At 40.2% G+C, this 16,030-nt stretch overlaps 1 protein-coding gene across 1 annotated transcript in view; it reads right to left on the bottom strand.

Annotated features, from left to right (window-relative positions):
* me1 (malic enzyme 1, NADP(+)-dependent, cytosolic) overlaps positions 1-16,030 on the bottom strand; it is an 82,020-nt gene that overhangs the window by 6,487 nt on the left and 59,503 nt on the right. The window contains exon 6 of the mRNA XM_020091047.2: positions 9,394-9,497. Within this exon, the coding sequence (XP_019946606.1) occupies positions 9,394-9,497 (104 nt within the window). The remainder of the gene's footprint in view (positions 1-9,393; positions 9,498-16,030) is intronic.

The raw sequence follows: 16,030 nt of genomic DNA, 5'->3' as shown, positions 1-16,030 counted from the left end.
TTTGGCTGTTTGGCTCACTCATTTGAACAGGCTGCACAGACATTGTTATTCTTGCACTTTTTTCCAGTGCAGAGAATGGCTTTTAGAATGAGGACCAACTGTTCATGACTCCTCTAGATTCTTGCTGCCTTCAAATGGGGTTGTTTTAATGAATAGAGTCCACATGAACGGCCCCCTCTTGTGGTAGCTATTCGTGACCTTGGACCTCAGGGTTTTCTGAAGACCTCAGAGTTGTGAGGTGATTTCAGAAATGGCAGAGGCCCAGGTCTACTTTGAATGGGAATTGTAAGTTATTATCTTGTTTCTTTCTTTTCTTTTTAAATGCATAATACATTGAAGGCAAAATGTTGATATTCTCAGTGACCTCATCATTTTCCTCTGTCATTACAGCTGCCTGCTAGCTTACTACAATATAAGCCTCTGTGGCAGCATCCATGTTGTGTTCTCACAACTTCTCCACTCAAACACACTGTGTACACGACATCCCATCTCACAACAATGAGCTCAAACATTCATTTTGAATGCAGCTATAATGCCATATCAACGGTGCCCAGAGCTCATTGTATTGTAGAGTTCAGACCTGCCCACCATGCCAAATGACAGACAGAGCATGGTTTCCCGGACAGTAGTTAAAATTGTTGAAAATGTGGACCACATATTTAACAGACCTACAAGATCATTACATTAACCAGGAGAGATCTGTGCTTCTGTGTTTAGAATACTGTTGATATAAAATGTTTTACAGAGAACACACTTCAAACACTCCAAGAAGCAGAGTCCACTCCCACCTCACGACTCAAATGGCATGCAGGACGAGACAATTACAAGTTGTTCTGTTTGAGGAAAAATCTTACACAAGCTATAATTGCAGCTCAGACTTTGCATTACACCAAACAACTGTCTAATATTTAGCAATACACATTACAAAAGCAGGAAATATGGGATAACTATGTGTTGAGACTCAAAGTAAAGATAAGCAGTGTAATACTTGAGTCAATTTCACAGATAGAAACAATGGTTAGGTTGTCTTAAACCTGTTAAAAACACCAGCGCTCATGCTTCAGTCAGTGAGTGAAAGAGGAAATTTAGAACAGGCTGAGCAAACAGACGAAACCATCTGAAACACCTGCAGCCCACTGAGCTAACTGAACAACAGGGAGGTGACAGGGGATGAATGTTTTTATTCTCTCCTCACACAGTCGCCTTCTGCAGTTAAGGTTTCTCACTCTGGTTTCTCTTTGCCTTTACTGTCCTCCCACTTTCTCTTTCTTCCTGCTCTATTTCAGCCTCTTCATGAAACCCCACCTAACACCTACTCAGGAAAAAGTAACGTACAGCCCAATAAAGCTGTTTCCCACTTGTTACAGTGGCTGCTAAACTGCTTATTTTCAGCTGGAGGAGGATGAGCGGAAGCACAGAGAGAAAGAAATGCAGCATGAGAAGCGACCTGAGTTCAGCTGTAATAAAACTTAATGTCCTGATCAGAGACTGCTATTGGAGGGTCAGTGTTTATCCTTTCCTCTGCCACACTGCAAGACACTGACGCCTAATACAGATTCTGACAGCTCTGCTGACTTACTGCCAACACGGCAGTAGCGTCAAAGAGAAAAATGTGTTTTCTATCAAGCTGAGAGCAGCACTAAAGCACAGAGAGCCTGTGTGAAGAGAAGGAATAATGACGCCAAGAAGGGAGCTATAAACGTTTTATTGTGTTTGGGCTTAAGGAGACAGAGACAGGCGACAAGCGACAGGATAGATGTGGCCTGTCCCCAATGCCAGCACAGCTCCTTCTGGGATAACATGGCGCATGTCACTACGTGAGAGGTCAGGGCAGTTCACACAGAACCAAACTGCTCACGCTGTGGAGTCTAAAGAACAGGACTTGAGGGTGTATCCTCTGCAGAAGTCAAACTACATGTTGAATTTCCTGTAACTATTCTAATCATACGGTAAGACAGAGGATCATGCGGCCTGCCAAACACTGAATTCATAGATTTTTTTGTCTTGTTTTATCGAGTGAAAAAAGAAACATTTGACATGGGTTTGAAAATGACTGAGCCGTGAACATGTGCACTTTTATGGGCTTTCACTGACCATAAAATGTCCACAGTAGGACACAGTGTGGTTTAGGGACTTCAGAAAGAAAGAAACATCTTCCCAATGCAGGAAGAAAGATCTTTGGTCCTTGATCTGAGCCAATAAAGATAGGAGGAGTGTTTATGGCACTGTGTGTGTGTGTGTGTGCGTGTATGTGTGTGTGTGTGTGTGTGTGTGTGTATTTGTTTTCAGATCCTGGTGAGGATTTAAATCGAATGCAAACAAACTGATGGGGACAAAATTGAGGTTCCCATGGGTCCAGGCTGCTTCAGGTAGGGAAGGACCAAAGGATTTATGCCCTGCCCCAATTCATCCCTAAGCACTACCATTTCTCTATGGCGACATTCCTGAATGTTTTACGAGAAGACGAAGTGAATCAACACAGCAACCACTGCAGGTAAAATGTAAGTATCTAAATCTTGCAAAATAATCATTAAATGTTTTTAAATCCAGCGGAACATCTTATATTAATCCTGCAGCAAATGAAATTGTAATTGAATCGCCATTACAAGCATTTCAGGAATATGACTATTCACGCAGTCAAAACAAGCATTTAAACATTCTGAGTGAGAGAGACAAGTAATGTTTGTTTTTCTCATGTCCTGAACATGAAGTTGGAAAAAAAATGTCCCTGCTCATAATGTTTTCAGTGCAGGGCAGATGTTTCTATGGACAGGACTAAAGTTACATTGAAATAACCGAAGTAAACACACTGACCATTTATAGAACATTAGATCAATCTGTCCCGTCTGTCCTGCAGTTATCAGATGTGTCACTATTATAATGTTTGATAACAGTCGTTAATGTAATAATGTTAGTTGGCTGCTGATCATGTAGCGAGTTGTGTCCAATATTCCTAGGGGAAGATTTTTTAGCCCTCTCCCTTGTGTCTTTGTTTGGAGGGGGACACTTCATACCTAGGGGTAGGGCCAAGGGAGAGGAACTGTTACAGGTCCTTAGTTGTGATGGTTAAGGTTTAGGTAAGGGTCTAGGGAATGCAGTAAGCCAGTTTTTCCTGTGTGTGTATGTGTGTGTGTTGGAGGCCATTTGTATCCATCGCTCAATATGCTCTTTGGAAGTCTTTCCTTGTCTTTTCTTGACCACGGTCTGAATAACAAAAATTCCCTGGACAAAGAATGCTTTGTGTCCAAGTGTCTAAGTTTCAAGGGCAGTACCCAAGCCAGGGCACACCCAAAAAGATGAACACAGGCCATTTTCCTGCCTGTGCTGGATCCATTAAATCAATCTATCTCTCAGGAGCAAAGGAGTAAGATGGAAGGCATGGGAAAGAGATTGAATACAGAATGTACCACAACTACAAAAACCTGGGAAGTTCTGCTATGGATCCTTAGCTTTAGGCTGTTTTGCATTGACAGATGATGGATCGAGGTTTACATATGTAAGGGGATGAATGAAGGAAAGAACACAAGAAAAGTGAGAAAAATTGTTATAGTGCCGATATTAAGTAGTTATAATATAATTTACTTTATAATTATATTTATTTTATTCACTGATGATGGAAATGACATTTACACCAACAATGCGGTCTGTTAAGCAATTGACACAATCATACTCAAGTTCACAACTTTTCAAAATAAAAGCTCTGTAATTCAGTTCATCATTAAGCACCGCAGCAAGAAAATGAACAGTGTGCTTTTACTTTGGAGAAAAATTGCTCAAATTTAAGTGATCTTATTAATGTTGCAAGCAGGCCAGTTTTGGCACAACTAATTGCTTTATTGCTTTGGTTTATTATTAAATGTATTTCAAGCCCAAATTGCACAAAATTCAACACTGCGCTTCCTCTGTCCCTGGACAATACACATGCCAAGTCGAAGCCGATTAGATGAACGGTTCCCAATATGCAAGCCACAGACAGAAAGTAGTTTGTGACATTAGTGGATAAAATACATAGCTAAGAAATAGTGCACGCTTTCAAAATGATGGTAAAATACTTCATTCATTTATATGTCTGTATTACAATTACTAAGGTTGAGAGGTGGCATTATTTGGCAACTAGCATATGATCAGTTTAAAGGACATGCTGGAATGTGTCATGGCTGTTAGAAAGACTGATCACTTTACATGTCTTTCCACTGCTTTGTCAACACCAGTCTGCTCAGTGAACTTGGAGATTAAAAAGGAGCTGGTGGGAAAGTTCTCATATCTGTCAATGGGATGAGAGAACGGGCAAGAAAATGCCTCTCTACACCTGCTGGGCAAGAATTTAAAATGTGACAGCAAAAACAGCCTTGGTTCTGATATGGCTGCTCAGGTTTCAGAGGGACCAAAAACACACAAGGAGAGAAATGAAGAATGAGGGTAGAGGATATATATATATACATCACACAATCGTGTGTGTGTGCTATGATCCAAGCTTCTCTGTTCTCTGTTTTTGTAGCCGATCTGGGTGCACATTTAGATAAGTGCGTGTCCATATCCAAAACCCTGTCCAGAGGGGGTGAAGGATGATGAGTATGTACCATGGCCTGGAGAAGGACAATGTCCCCCAGCCCTCAGGAGGATGGGCCCTTCAGAGAGCAAAGGTTCCTCTCAAGGTTGCCTCCTCTCACAGGGAGTTTATTGTGCCCCAGTTGCAAATTGCCTTTCTTGTGAGCAGTGACAGGGCAATTGAGTTAGTATCAAAATTTTCAATATGCATGTATAATATATCAAGCTAGTGCTAACATGAAACTTGAAAATGACCCTTTCTATTGGCTACATTGTCTTGTTCGCCGTCTCAGTTAAAGCAGGATTTGGGAGCTTGCTAGCCTTTGTGGCTGTGAATCAGCTAAAGCAACATTTTTCAGCAACTAATATTAGTTTTGATTTTTTCATTTTAATTGAGAGGTAGTCAGCCAAAAACGTGTTCATATATTGACTGACAGCCATGAGCTCCCACACCCTGACTCCAGCCTTCTCTGCTAGGTAAAGAGGGTTTGCCAAAAAGTGTAGTCTTTCTATAAAAGAAATAGATAATAATATCAAATTCTATTATATAAACCATACACATTGTTAAAAATAAATCAATTAAATTAAAGGTAGAGCAGAAACAATGAAATAAGTTTTGGATTTTATTTTCACATTTGAAATAAACATTATGTATCCTAATACAGTTATTTTTTATCGTGGTAACTTTGTTAAGTTTCATATGTGAGCTTGAATAAATATTTCTTCAGTCTAGTAAGATGTTCTCTGATACTTCTATTGATCAATTTGGACAGTGCAAACTTCCAGACAAAAAAAAAAAAGGCAGACGATACAGAAGTCCAACCTTTCCTTTCATGAGGCTGTTTAAACTATCTGAGCCACACTACCAGAATAACACAGAGCTCTTTTGTGCTCACAACTTTTGACTGTGACTTGTAACTTCATCACAATAATTTGGGGATTTGAGTAAAAGAAAAAACATTTAGTAATTGTTGGTTGGAGCAGTACTTGTAGGGCTTCTGGGCACTGACAATACACTCCAATATATGGAGCATAAATCTTGTGGTATTGTTATAATGCTTGATAATATGAAAAAAAGAATGAAGTATGAGACAACCGGCATTTGCATGTGGCGAATCATTCAGACGTTTGGTGTTATGTCTGGACAATCTGGAGGATGAGCGTTTTAACAAGGCACCCAGCTTCTTTAGGAAACACAATCTGGCCTCATCTGAATCTCTTGCGAACAGGAAGTATATCACCTACAATGTACTTCCAGTTCCTTAGGGGGAGACTAGACGCAGAGGTAAAGGTATAAATTGATACTTTCAGTTGGAGCGCATTCATGACCACTGTAGAGTCGGTGAGGACTCTGCAAAGAAGGACAAAGACAAGGCTGCTCTGTACAAACACAGCTGTTAAACCTGTGTGCATACATGTGTGTTCGTGTACACACACAGGCTGTCTGTTACCTTCATCCCTTAGGGGGTTTGTGGCTGAGGCCTTAATAAATCCCCAGTCCCTTCTAACTCTCCAGAGAGCTAGCATCTCTCAGCACGCATTATTTCTAAATCCCTGAGCCATCATTAATGACAAAGACGCATTCTGCATTCTTTCTCCTCTCCTCTCTTGCTCCTTTCATCCATTCATCCCTCCATTTGTCTGTCTATTCCTTATTTCCTCAGTGTCAAGAGTTTAAAATGGTTAGTGACATTCCTGTCGTCTTTGCATGCTACTAAGATTTGCATGTAGAACACCTGCAGAGTGTATAAAAACCGCTTGTGACATGAACAGCTCAGAAGTCATGGCAAAAAATATTCCTGACTAAACTGTGCCAGTGAATTCACAACATGCTTTGGCTCCCTAAGATAAACATTTAATCAATCTTATCTTTAGTCTACAAATACTTTTTTAAAGAATAAAGCTGGTGATGTTTTTCTAAACATCAACAGATCTAATTTCACTCTTGACTTTATCCTGTGTCGTAGAGCTAAAAAAATGTTATTCGAAATTCATCAGTGAACCAGACCATCACACTGGGTTGTGATTTCTTTTTTTTTTCACTTTATAGTTTACATTTTGTCTCATACAAACTATTCTGCTGCCAAAAGAATTGTCCCAAACATATGCACCATTTATTCCTGTTCGAGCAATGTTTGCTGAAAGTGATATTGCCCTGATGTTTTAGAAAATTACTGGGTACATTTTTTTAAAGTTTACACAGGAAATAATGGGCTTGGACCTTGACTGCAACAGACAGGGTAAGAAAGTTTAAGAGAGAGACGAGAGTTAGAGGCAGACAAACACATTATTGTTTTTACAATTGATTAAATATGTAAAGACCTTACCTTTTATAGGAATGGCTTTTCACTTCAGCGAATGTGCCTATTTGCTTTCTTGCCTAGAGTTAGACAGTAAGATTGATTATCATTTTTTTGATGTATCATTTTCTGACACATCACTACACCTTGGAAGAAGATGTAGAGACGTTTTGTCTGACTGTCTAACAACATAGAGTCAGAAGTGTTATTGCTGTGTGACTAAAGCCACTGTTTTGTTAATTACTATGTGTCAAGTTTTCATTCTGAGCCCATCCCTCAACACCTTTATACAGAACAATTCTGCACACACACCAACAAAATCTGAGGTGTGATGAAATGTGACAAAATGGTGAGTTGTTGCCCAGAGAGAAAATACTAAGTTCACAGTTTCAAAACCATGGCTGAGCCCCTTTCATCCCCTTTAAAGTGTTGTGGGTGTGTCCAGGAGCAATGAGATTATGAGATCATTCATTTCTGCCTGTAGACAAAACTAGTCAACACATAGGTAATTGTTCAACAGGAGCAGATCTCTGGAGAACCGAGGGTCTGGTCTGAAATCAAACACTCATGGTTGCATCAACCGCTCATCGTTTAAAGCATTTTTTAAATAGTGGATCAAATAAATCTCTCCAGACTTCGGCTTATTGATGATGAGTCAATCTGGAGTATTTTAGTTCATGTTTAGTTTCTAAGAAAACTAAGCATGAATATTACTTAAAAGAGTGCAGAGCTGTAATCATTCATTCAATCTCTGAGCCCATAATTATTCATTTTCCGCCAATCTGGCTCCTATGGGGAAAAAAGCATCGCTGTTCCCTGTAGTTGAGAAGCCACCCAGTTATTAGAGTCATGGCTTCCTGTTGCCAGCTGGAGGGGGCCCAGACCCAGGCTTCTCCCTCTGGACTCTGGTCTCTCTGGGTTAGGACAAAGCTTAACCATGTGTGCGTTTGTGTGTGGTTGCTGTGGCTCTGCAGCACACAGGGGCACCGAGATACAAAGCAATTAGCTACAAGAGTCTTGTTAAGGACAGGAATGCAGTAAACATATTGGGGAGAAGTTCTAAGGGGAATCACAGTGCAGGAATCTACAAATGCCAGTTTAACTAATTAATATATTGGTGCATGCGTACTAAGTGAGTGACAACATGGAACAGCAAACACATCCAAGAAGTAAGAATGAACCACTCTGTGACCCACTGCTGATTGTCAGTATGCATCTTGTGTGCTAAGGGAAGATATAACCAGGACAGGATAAATGGACTCACCACAGACAAAACAGATTTTTCCACAAACCAGTGGTCACCCACTGTTTATGAAAGCTTCTCTGAACACATGCTCCACCATGTCCCCTAACCATTCAGAATAATAATAATAACCTGAACTTGAAGACCTGGATGTTGCTGACGACCTGGCTGCTCTCTCCTCAATAACACAACACGTGCAGGAGGAATCTGACAAGCTGAACACCTTCCCCAAGAAATGGGTCTAAACATGAGTAACTTCAAAATCAAAGTGATGTCCACAAATGCCAACCCAGATGCACCCATCACAGTCATCAGTGACTATGTCGAGGTCTTCACCTACTTTGTCAACAAAGACAATGCAGCACAAAATTACATCAGATCAAGGATTGAGAAAGCATGTGGTGCATTAGCAAGACTCCAGGGCATCTGGAGGTCAGAGAAGTAAGCTATAGCCTGGGAACAGTCTGTTTTCCTTTATGGCTCAGAATGCGTATAAGGTGACATCAACAATATCAACGATTTCACAATGGATGTGTCAGGAAGATATGCCGCATCTTCTGGCAAAAAGCAGCTCAAATTAAGAACTTTACAAGAGCCTAAGTGTGGTGCAAGAGATCAGATGTTGGCAGATGCAAAGACTTGGACATGTCCTCAGAATGTAACAGAACTGCATACCAAAGATACCTAAGATTGACACCTCATATAAAACACAAACAAGGTCTGACATGATGGGAGAAGCCAAACACGTAGCCCAGGACAGGCCTAGACAGAGGCAGATCGCTGATGCCTTACACCCCTCAAGAGATGAAGAGGATTAAGATAACATAAGATTCAGAATAATGTATTGAAAATACTACATTTCGATCAGATTATTGTGTATAATTTTAAAATGGATGTTGCCTTCTGACAGTTCAGTTGTCCTCCACATAGCTGGTTAGCTGTCCACAGCCATCTTGACTGGGGCAAATCATTCCAATAAAATCAATAGCTCCAATAGTTACTGAAGTTCTCTGATCACTTTTCAATAGGCTAATGCCATTCAGACAGTGATTAGACTTTTGACTGATATTGCTTAGCAACTAAGACTTCGAGAGAAAGAGGCTAAAGTTGAATCACTGGTGACTTAGATTCCAGACCCTTGAATCTCCAAAGGTTTGGCTGCATCTCCATGCACACACTGACCATGCTAAACTGCTCAACATATTTCTTTTAAGAGCACCGTGAGCTGTCTGTCTTATGATGACAATTGCAGACCACATGAGAGAAGCGGAGCAAATGAAAGGATGGCTGATATTATCATACCTGTTGGAGACAGCCGTCATAAATTCATCCAGCAGGTCATCGTAGGCCTGGCCTCGGACTCTCTTATGCCTCAGCCCGATGTAGAGAGGGTCCTTCAGCAGTTCCTACAAAAACACATGGAGGCAGAGATCAGAGCAACAGATGAGGGAATGATAAAAGTGAAGGACAGAGAAAGGACCAAAACACATATTTTAACAGAGAAACTGTTTCAAATATTGTAATATGATGACAATAAGGACAATACAAAATACGCTCACAAAAGTAAATATATCTGAATATGACATTTTAATTTAAGGTTATAATACAAGACCTTTAGAGACTTTAAGACTTTTTGTGGGTGTGTAAGGAAAACAAGGGGAACATTTCTGGGTTTTATCAAAACACCAACATTTAGAACAGTAAAGAGAAGAACACTAGAGAACACGTTGGACTTGACTTCACATTAAGCTACATAAAAAACAATAACCAAAGAATAGGAAAGGGTGGTGTGTGCATGTGTCTCTCACACAGCTCAGTTCAACCCAGTTCAAAGAACGAAAATCAGATGCAACAAAAATAATCCATTCACTAACCGACCTGCCTGCCTCTGTGCACCCTGCCTGAGCTCTAACTACACATTACTAGAGTCTTCACACATAGACATACACTGCTGAAATAGAGACAATAGCCTAAGTCCAGAAGGGATATATTAGTTTAGTATATTTATTTCTGCTAGCTTTTCTAGGATTACCAACCCTGGCTTTAACTGGTTACTCTTTACTGCACTGCAAAATTAATATTTACGTGACAATTACATCTGGCGAATAAAAAAATTATAGGTAGGTAGGTTTGTATATTTAGATCCCTAAATAAAAATATATGTGGGTGTAAGTTAGTACTTGTACATCTCCTGCATTTTAATAGAGAATATAAACCCCATTTCACCAGGAACAACACAGGAACTCTTTTGTATGAGAATGTATGAAATTGAAGAGATGATGTGTGCGATTTTTATTATGTCTTGACCTTTGGTGGATGTGAAATTCAGAGAGAGAAGAGAGATATATCCTGCATATAATGTGAGCACATCCATACACATGTACACACACCGGTTTCTCTGTAGACCTTAGACCTGGGCTATAACGTGAACCATGTGTGTGATCCTACACAGCAACACACAGCAACAGCTCCTGTCATGTTGATTCACACACAATCTGCAAATCCATCTCCAGCAAACCAAAACCTTGTGGAAATTTTCTAAATTTGTATTGTGATATTACTCAGGAAGTGTCTAGTTGTACTATGATGAAATAAGAACTCTCCTGGAGCAAGATTAAGAATGACAAGGCAGAAGTTATACAGGAGTATGAATGAAAATAATAAATGTATAGATGTCACTGTAGTCTCTTGACAGTAGGAAACAGGTCTGCAGGCACTGTTTTTAAAAAATCTATTCAACTTAACAGTCCCTTGAACTAACAATATATATATATATATATATATAAGGAGTGACCTTTGACCTTGGCACACAGTACTTGAAGGAGAGGGATGCATGATGTGTACACATTTAGAGCAGAGGTGAATGTGAAGGTGTGTGTGTTACAGAGAGAAGAATGTAGAGAGAAAGTGAAAGTGATGAATGGGGTAGATGCCATTTAGCTGTGTTAGATTGCTAACAGACTTTAAGGTATCTGCCTGTATTTTATCAGATCCCTGACATGCTGCACCTGCCTGAAATAACTTGGCCGTGTGTGTGTGTCAGTGTACAACGGGCAAATTCCCACAGAATCAGATTTTAGAGGATAGACTCATATATTTAAATGTGCCACACAACATCATAGAGTGAAGAACTGATCCGGAGAGTTTTCATGCCACATTGGGACAGGCGACCTTTACTTGTGGAGATGGATAATTAGAGGCTGCTGCTGCGATGAGCGAGTCTTGGACAACGCAGCAGCCACCTTTCCAGGGCAGGGTCATGTTCGAGAGCAGCTCAGAAAGTTTATTTCGGGCAATATTTATTTGAAGTTGACAACTCATTTCCTGGCAAGGTTTTAATGGGCTGTAATAGGCTGGGGGTGGCCAAGTTCAACTGTTACCAAAACAAGCAAAAACATTTTCATGTGATCCCACAGAGAAGTGGATTGATATCAGAGGGAGATTTTGGTAGTAATTTCACAAGATGATGCAACAGCATGCAAGAAGAAAGATTTTATGTAGAGTTGTTCAGCTCTGCAGCTTCACTTTCAGATGTAAGTGACACAGGTAGTGGGTTTCAGGAGGGCTGACCTCATTGGCAATGTGTTGACACAAGCCATCTGGCTAAGCTGTCCTTTGTGTTGTGCGGCGCCTTTTCTGTCAAGAGGGATTAATCCTCGTGTTTGGTTTTACAGTCTCTACCAGCTAAAGACACAGGAGCCCCTTACTTTCACTTTCTGAACTGTTGATTGTCAGATTTCAGTAAAGTAAAATGAAGCCAGATTCCACTGCTTTGAAGTAAAAAAGTGACTCTTGAAGAGGGACTTTAATTTAAGCTTTTATAAAAATGTTTTTTAAAGAAGACAACCAGACATCAAGAACAGCCTGGACCTGTACCTGGACCTGGACACCTGAATATGAACCCTCCCCACATGACCACAAATAGCAGATTGTCCAGGGTGACATCACTGACTCTCATTTTAGCCTGAGTAAGTGTGAAGTTACTCCAGATGACATCAGACAGGGATACACAGACAGTCCAGGGAGATATGGGAATGAAACAGTAAAATCTGGGCTCCCAGAAAACATACATTCCTCCATGCTGTTTGTGCATGCATGCATGCGTGTGTTTCTTTGTGTCTCCCCCTGCAGATATGGCTGTAGGTAGTGAGATTGTATTGCTGGTTCTCACACAGCTGCCTTTCCTCTACAGAAGAAAAACAACAACTCTGCAGTGGCTCCACTTCTGAATCTCTTCTCCAAGCAACAGTGGGAATGAAAAGTAACCTGGTGTTATATTGTGGTGAGCAGGAGCCAAATGCAGGAGCCAAATTTAGGTGAAAAAACTAAAACGTCAAGCAAAGGCTCTTGCAAATAAAAAGCACGGTCCAAAAATCTAAACCCAAACAATCAATATACAGAGAAACATCAGGAAAGGATTTGGCACACACAACAGATAGGAACAAAGGGAAGGGGGGAAGCAAGACGAACTGACAAAGATAAAGGGAAGCACAGTGACTCACAAGGGAGGCAGGGATGATGCATTGAACACAGGTTAAACACATTAGGAACAGGTGCAGACGATCACAAGAGAGGGAAACAGGACTAAGGCAGAAAATCAAGTTGTAGACACACAAGGAGCATAATTTCAAAATAAAACAGAACTCAGAATGAACACACAAAGAAAACCCAGATAAATGTCCATGAACCAAGGCGTCCAAAACCAGAACCAAAACAGTCTTTCAGACTTCTTCAAAAGTCAAAATGACAGCTGGGACATCATTGTTTCCTTAACACTCTGTTTTACATGCACAGACTGGTACACGGAAACTGGAGTTTTTCCAAATCTCAATTTTAGTGATTAAAACACTGATTGCATTCAGAAAAGAGGCCCAATTGAAAAGGAAAAAGTTTGTTTTGCAAAATATCAGCATTAGAAAGTGTACTCATGATCTGATAAGAGATCAACGCAATAATGGTATTGATATTCTCATCAAATTCATTAATCAAAATAGTAAACCTGTAAAGTTGCAAAATGTTGAATTATCAATTTACAGTAATAAAACAAAGTCAATCTTGGTCTGGGAATTTGCCTGTTTGATTGTTTGGATGTCTGCCTGCTTGCCTCTATACCTACTCCCATATCCACTCAAGGACAAATTTAATCCCATAATAGTGGTCATTTTAATAATTAGCTGGAGCTACTATTGCCTCATAGCCCCTCCCACCATCATCTGCTTCCATTAGGGCATTTACAGTCAGGGCTTCAGCGTGAGGCGGAGCATTGAGGGGCAACAGACAAGCTTGCCTCTCAAATGAAGCCAGTCCAGAAAAACTATGTGCACAATACAGCCCATCCATTTACCCCATTACATCTCATTTAGCTTGTCATCTCTTCAGAGTAATAGAAAAATCAAAAAGTCGGTCACGGGCCAGACAGACTACAGTAAGGAGCAAAACTATGTTTGTGTATGTGTGTTCTTGCAGGCACATTTTTCTTACAGTACCAGCCCTGTAGATGATATAATATTAAAGAATTGCATGCAAAATTATCTTATGTCTTTCTTTCCAAGAGTTAGAAAGATTTGATTGTAGTTAGTCTCGGTGTAATAAGTAAAATTTCAATAATGTAATGAATTTCATTTGGTACAGAAAATGTGGTTAGTTGCATTACTTGTTTTTGTCTTTTATTTTTTTAACTCCAGCTTCATCTAAGATGCCTTTCAACACCCGAGTCTCCAAAACCCACATATATTTAAAACATTTTAAATAGAAAACACTTTATTCTATATTGTTCTGTATTTACTGACCACCAACAGCTAGCTTATCATTTGCTTTGACCACACACAGCAGCACTTCTAAGTAAAGACAGGAGTTTCACACACCCTCCAGCTTTAAACAAAACCAGGTGCCTAATTTAGGCAAGCCTTTCAAAAAGAGTTCAAAAAAGCCAATTTTGGTGGGATTGAACTCCTCTAAATGTGAATATGTTGTTAAAACCACAATTTGAAGTTTTGTAGCAAGTTAATGTGCAACAACTATTTCACTTTTGTACAGCATCTCTGCTGTGGTGCAGTTTTGCCAGATTTGTCTAGCAAACAGGACAGCACATAATTTATCCTTAAACCAGAAAATGTTGTATATACATTTCTGAATTCGTGCAGATTAAACAAATTAAATACCATGTCTTCCTGTGCCTCGGAGGTCTCGGCAACCATTTTCGTTAACTTTGGAAAGAACCAGGCTAGCTGTTAACCCATGCTTTCAGTCTTATGCTAGGATAAGCTAATCCTCACTTGGCTCCATTTTAATACACCGACATTAGAATGGTATCAATCTTATTTACTTTCTTTCCGAATGTTACATTATAAGTTTTTCGTCGAAAATGCCAAAAACTATTCCTTGAAAATGTCGTCAAAGGCTATTTGAAGTTATTACGGTTGAAGTCCAACAGCGCTACCTTAACTGCAACAGACTCATCATCAATGAGCAAGTGGGCTGATTGAGGACACAGGAAAGTGGGAATCAAATAGCTAAAAACTTTAAGCTGAGATTCTGGTAAAGGAACTTGTGATCAAAAGGTAGAGCCATAAGAAGTAGGCCGTAAAGATGAAGACGAGGAGAATGTAATGAAGAGGTGGATGATTTGGGAGTATGAAAAGATTTTGCTCTAAATCCAGTCATGGAGGCACAAAACGAGTAATGTATATTTCTTTAATGGGGTTTATGGTGAGACTATGTGTTTCTGTTTTTTTTTCTGAGTCCAGGAACTACATGTAGATGAAGCTTCTGGTTAAGTTCTGCCAGAGAGAGAGAGGGAGATCTAAGGCCATTCAAAAGGCCATCACTTGCCTGACCTCAAGATTTTTATTTGTCTTTGTCTCTGACCAGCTCTGACTACTCTTCCATTTAACTACTTATATTTCTCCTTGTTTAATTTTATTTTGAAAGTCATGTAACCTCAGCCACATCTCTCATCCCTAATCTATCTGAGACATTTGCTTGGAATGAAACTGAACTCCACAGTCTTAAGTCATCTGGAGACATCAGAAAATGAAGGACAACTCCTGACAGGTAGAGCTCAGCTGTGCTGGGCACACACGCAACTGAGACGGCCGCACCCTTGGCCAAGACAGATAATTGTGTTTGGAAGCGCACACAGACTATTTTTGGTCTGTTTAAGGCTACACACACTCATATGCTGCCCTGCCCAGGGTTTGAATCATCTCTCAGAGATGCCATAGAGAACAAGGACCACTGTACCAGGTGGATAGCAACTACTCTGTTGGCTGCTACTCTCACAGGCTTCACAGGGGAGAGGTGCTTTCCCAGCTGGCAACCGTCAATGGAGCTGCTTACCTCACTTATGTAAAGGCTGTTTCCTGGTTGTAAAGTATGAGAATTGTTTTCTTTTTCTTGGCTATTTCTGAAGCGGGACCTAACTGGCTACGTTGGACTCTCAAGAGCCAGCATTGGCATATTATTCTGTGGCATTTAGAATTTGTTGGAGCAATATTTAGATTTTAAGGGTCTGGGGCAGTAGAGTTGAGAGTTGAGCAGGAACAGCACATGATTACTACTGGGGTATGTAGCAAGGTAGGCAAGAGAGAATAGAATAACGATTTCCCCTCAGTAATCACCTGAAGTCTGGTTTTCACTATTAAATAAGTAGGGTTTAACTGCTCTTATGCTGTAAATGTTTCCAAAATCAAGATACTTCACGGAGAAGAATTTGCAATACAACAATGGAAACACATTCCATACATGTACAACAGTACACGTATTCAGTACACACTGTGAAAGGGAAATAGGCCTTTTGGTTTCTTGTTGATGTTCAGTTGAGGTGGTTCTGGCATCAAACCAGTATAGCTGCTGGGAGGAGACCCAGGGGTAGACCCAGAACTTGCTGTGCGAACAACAGTACATATCCCATCTGGACTGGATATATCTTAAGATCCCC

The sequence above is a fragment of the Paralichthys olivaceus genome, chromosome 13, assembly GCF_024713975.1.
Source record: "Paralichthys olivaceus isolate ysfri-2021 chromosome 13, ASM2471397v2, whole genome shotgun sequence".
NCBI classification, from domain to species: Eukaryota; Metazoa; Chordata; class Actinopteri; order Pleuronectiformes; family Paralichthyidae; genus Paralichthys; species Paralichthys olivaceus.
The sequence above is the reverse complement of the archived record's forward strand: the minus strand, read 5'-3'. Positions and strand labels throughout refer to the sequence as shown.